The following is a 4,548-nucleotide window of genomic DNA, read 5'->3' as shown; positions in this document are numbered from 1 at the left end:
TCCAGGTTGGTTCCACAATCTAACTATTGTAAATTGAGCTGCTATGAACACTGATGAGGCTGCATCACTATAGTATGCTAATTTTAAGTCCTTTGGGTAAAAACCGAGGAGTAGGATAAGTGGGTCAAATGGTGGGTCCATTCTAAGTTTTCTGAGGTTTCTCCACACTGCTTTCCAGAGTGGCTGCACCAATTTGCAACTCCACCAGCAATGTGTGAGTGTGCCTTTTTCCCCACATCCATGCCAACAAAAGAATAATAATATTATGGCATTTGCAAATAAATGGATGGAATTGGAGAATATCATGTTAAGTGAAATAAGCCAATCCCAAAAAAGAAAGGCCAAATATTTTCCCTGATAAGTGGAGGATGATATATAATGGGGGTGGGGGACTGGGGGTTGAGAGAAGAATGGAGGAACTTTAGATTATGTAGAAGGAAACGAGAGGGAGGAGGTAAGAAAAATCGTGGAATGAGACAGACATCATTACCCCATGTACGTGTGTGATTGCATGAATGGTATGAATCTACATCGTGTACAACCACAGAAATGAAATGATGTACCCCGTTTGTGTGCAATGAATCAAAATACACAATAAAAAATAATTAAGAAATTTATTTAATAATTTCCAATGAGCTTCAAAAAATAGCTAGAAGAGAGGAATTTCAGTGTTCTTATTGTAATTTCAATATCTGAGGTGGTGGATATGGTGAAACCCTGAGTTCACCAGTGTACAATGCTAATGTCTATTAAAACATCTTGTCGTATGCTCTAACATGCACAATTATGTGTCAATTAAAAATTCAAGAAACCCTCTTACTCATATCAACATTGAATGGTATGGGAAGCAAGTCTTCTCATATTTCATATAAAACACCCAATCTGTGTTGTTGTTTTGTCTATTTCCTTTTTCAGTTCTTTTGTTTATTCTTCCTTTTGATTTTTGAAATATGGACATTCAATCAGTGTGTCAGCACCAGGTAGATACTATGTGTGTCCTTTGAGAAGTGTGTTTTTGATTTTCAATTACTTTTGCTGGTTCTGGTTGGAATAAAACTGGAGCAGGGATGCAGCCAGAAAGAAGAATCTCTTCCTTCCTAACAAAATATCAGACACACTGTTTTATCCTTAGAACCAATTAATTTCTCTTTCTGTATTTATTGAGCAGAATTTTTCGTTTCCTTGACTGCGGAGTGTAAAATCACCTTTCCAAATGGTGGCCCAAGGACAGATGTGTGTGGCTGAGTGACACCCTGAAATCTCTGAGGACCATCCTTTCTTTCTTTGGGAGACAAATAATTTGCTGTTGATAGCATGGTGGGTCTTCATTCATTTTAAATAGTGTGACTAAAGGTGAGAAGAAAGTGGCTTTGACCTGGGCCCAGGCAGCTGTGGACTGCAGCTGAGTTAGCGTGTCTTGTGCATGTGAGCCTGTGTGCTTGCTTTGACATTATGGATGAGAGCAGGTTTTACAGAAAGGGGACCTGAACTGAGCGATTTCCAGAAGGTGACTCATAACAGAGAAGCCCAAGCATAAGACCACTGAGAGAAATGAACGGGGTGGTCCCAATTCACAGAGAACCAGGAGGCTCCTCAAGGGGAATCTGTGTTCGTCACCCTGGGACACCAGCTCACGTCCCTCTCCCTCTCCCTCATCCTCCTGCCACTCTGGCTTCCTGGTTGAACCTGAACATCTGAAACAAGCACTTTCCTCAGGCCCTTTGCACTGGCCATCCTTCATTCTGCCAGACAAACACTTCTGCAGGTAACTCTGTGGCCACCTCGCTGTCTCCCTGGAGGGCTCAACTCAAGTGTCACCTCAGGGCTGATCTTGCCTGAATAACCAGAAGGAAATGAGACCACCACTGCCCTTTCTCCTTAACAGCTTTGGTGTGCCCATCACATCCGATTGTGCAAGGCCTGCATTTGCTCTGACTTCCTTCCATTATTTCCCCTATATTAGATTCAAGGGATTCAGTTTCCTGGGAGTGACCTGTCATTGCTGAGTCTGTGCCTGGACCACCATCATTGCTGAATGATATCCACAACTACAGGAAAGAGTTAGCCTTTAGTGATTTGAAAGAATCAACATTGTGCACAACCATAGAAACAAAAAGATGTGCCCCGTTTATGTACAATGAATCGAAATGCAGTCTGTAAAAATAAAAAAAAAATTAATTAATAAAAAATTTCTCTTAGGGGAAGACTGAGAGTGAGACAGCATTTCCAAATGGAAGATGGCAAGGGGATCCCCTAAAGAGGAACTGAATCATAAACAAAACAGCAGTTAGTCTCGAAACTTCAAAGATCAAATTCTTTCAGGTGAGTACTGCATAATTGTGTCAAATAATTTCTCTGTATTTTTTTTTCTATTAGTCACATTAAATATATGGAGCAAGGGAATGAAACACGCATTTCAAAATTTCTTCTGCTGGGAATTTCAGAGGACCCCAAATTGCAACCCTTCCTCTTTGGGCTGTTTCTGTTTATGTACCTGGTCACTGTGCTGGGGAACCTGCTCATCATCCTGGCCACCATCTCAGACTCCCACCTGCACACGCCCATGTACTTCTTCCTCGCCAACCTGTCCTTTGCAGACATCTGCTTCACCACAACCAGCATTCCAAAGATGCTGGTGAACATCCAGACCCAGAGCAAGGTCATAACCTATGCAGGCTGCATCACCCAGATATACTTTTTCATATTCTTTGGTGTTTTGGACAACTTCCTCCTGGCGGTGATGGCCTATGACCATTATGTGGCCATCTGTCACCCCTTACACTACACAGTCATGAACCACCGGCTCTGTGGACTGCTGGTGCTGGCATGCTGGGCCACAACTGCCCTGAATTCCTTATTAGAAACCTTAATGGCATTGAGGCTGTCCTTCTGCATAGACCTGGAGATCCCACACTTTGTATGTGAACTCAACCAGCTGGTCCTACTCGCCTGTTCTGACACGTTTCCCAATGATATGGTGATGTATTTTGCAGCGGTGTTGCTGGGAGGTGGTCCCCTCGCTGGGGTCCTTTACTCCTACTCCAAGATAGTGTCCTCCATCCGTGCAATTTCTTCAGCTCAGGTCAAGTACAAAGCCTTCTCCACCTGTGCCTCTCACCTCTCTGTGGTCTCCTTGTTCTACTCTACACTCCTGGGAGTGTACCTCAATTCTTCCATTACCCAGAACTCACAATCGACAGCAAGAGCCTCGGTGATGTACAGCGTGGTCACCCCCATGCTGAACCCCTTCATCTACAGCCTGAGGAACAAGGACCTCACAGGAGATCTGAGAAGACTCTTCCGTGGGAAGCTGTAGAGGAGACATTTTGCAAGAGGTGCCTGTGGACTTGGGACTCAAAGTCACTGAACCAGGCACTGCAGTTCTTTTCCAGACCATGAAGTAGAGCTTGTACATTCTGTGAATTTCCTGGAGGTTTGATTTCTTTGTTTTCAACCTCTTTATTGTGTCACAACCACATTGGAAAGCCTCCTGCTCTTTTGACACCCAACATTTCTTCCTTCTTGAGGTTCCTACTTTCCCTATATCCTTTCCACCCCAGTTCAGAAGCAATTTGCAGATTCCTGTGGTCAGATCAGAAGCAATGTGCAGATTCCTGTGAGTCTGATATCCTGAAGAGTTGCACTGCTCCAGTGGAATAATGACCCTTTGGCCACTGAGGCTCTTTTATTTTTTTATTTTCTGAAGGAGAAATTCTGAGACCACCATTTTTCCATTTTCTATTCTGGTTCCTTTCTCTGTTGTTCCCTTAACTGCTCTTCCTTCAGATGTAGAGATCCACATAGTGCCGGTTTTACAGTTGACCATGTCAGTCTATCATCCTGAGAAATTGTATTAGTGTCTTATTAATGCAGTTGTCAGAGCATGTCCTACTGTGTGAAGGGTGCTGGTGTCTGCTCTCCAATGTACATGAACTAAGTAGCCTATTCAGACAGGCAAATGTGCATGAATCAATGGACTTGCTAGGGTCCTAACATCAGAGAGAACCTTGCTAGGTAGAACTGTCAATCATGCCTTCACTATCCAGTCATTAGTCTCCTATGAGTTATCAGTTTTTGATGATGTCCATGTACCCAAGGAAATGTGAAATTTTGGTATCCTTTCCTGAAAGGGTTTATTGAGCATACTGAAGGATCTGCTTTCATGTTCTATGTATCCTTTTCATCCTCTTCCTGTTTCTGCTTTAACGTTTTTCTGTGCTATGTACAAATCTGACTCTTTCCAATACTGTAACATTTACCATGAACTTTAAAGTGTGTGTGAGTGCATATTATCCTCTTAATTCTGTCTTTACTATTCTACGTTCTCTTCAGTGCTCCTGAGCTAAGGAAGGCCTGCCCAGGACCTTGACTTCTGCCTGGAAATTCCTCTGGGAATGAGGACTTGTGCCTCAGGAGTCCAAGGTCCTCCTGCTCAAACATACCTGTGCTTGTTCTCCAGGTTACACACCAATGCTCACTTTCTGATACAGTTATGTAGAATAGATGCGAGCAACAGGTAGTCATGAGTATTGCTTGTAAACATCAGAG

General features: G+C 43.1%; 1 protein-coding gene across 1 annotated transcript; it reads left to right on the top strand.

Annotated features, from left to right (window-relative positions):
* The first annotated feature begins 2,389 nt into the window (after window positions 1-2,389).
* LOC124968167 (olfactory receptor 19-like) lies at window positions 2,390-3,316 on the top strand. Its single transcript, XM_047530479.1, has one exon. The coding sequence runs from the start codon at window positions 2,390-2,392 to the stop codon at window positions 3,314-3,316; it is 927 nt and encodes a 308-aa protein (XP_047386435.1).
* The last annotated feature ends 1,232 nt before the right edge of the window (window positions 3,317-4,548 follow it).

This window comes from Sciurus carolinensis, chromosome 17, assembly GCF_902686445.1.
Source record: "Sciurus carolinensis chromosome 17, mSciCar1.2, whole genome shotgun sequence".
In the NCBI taxonomy this organism is placed as follows: domain Eukaryota; kingdom Metazoa; phylum Chordata; class Mammalia; order Rodentia; family Sciuridae; genus Sciurus; species Sciurus carolinensis.
Note: the sequence above shows the minus strand (reverse complement) of the source record. Positions and strands in the feature narration are given on the sequence as shown.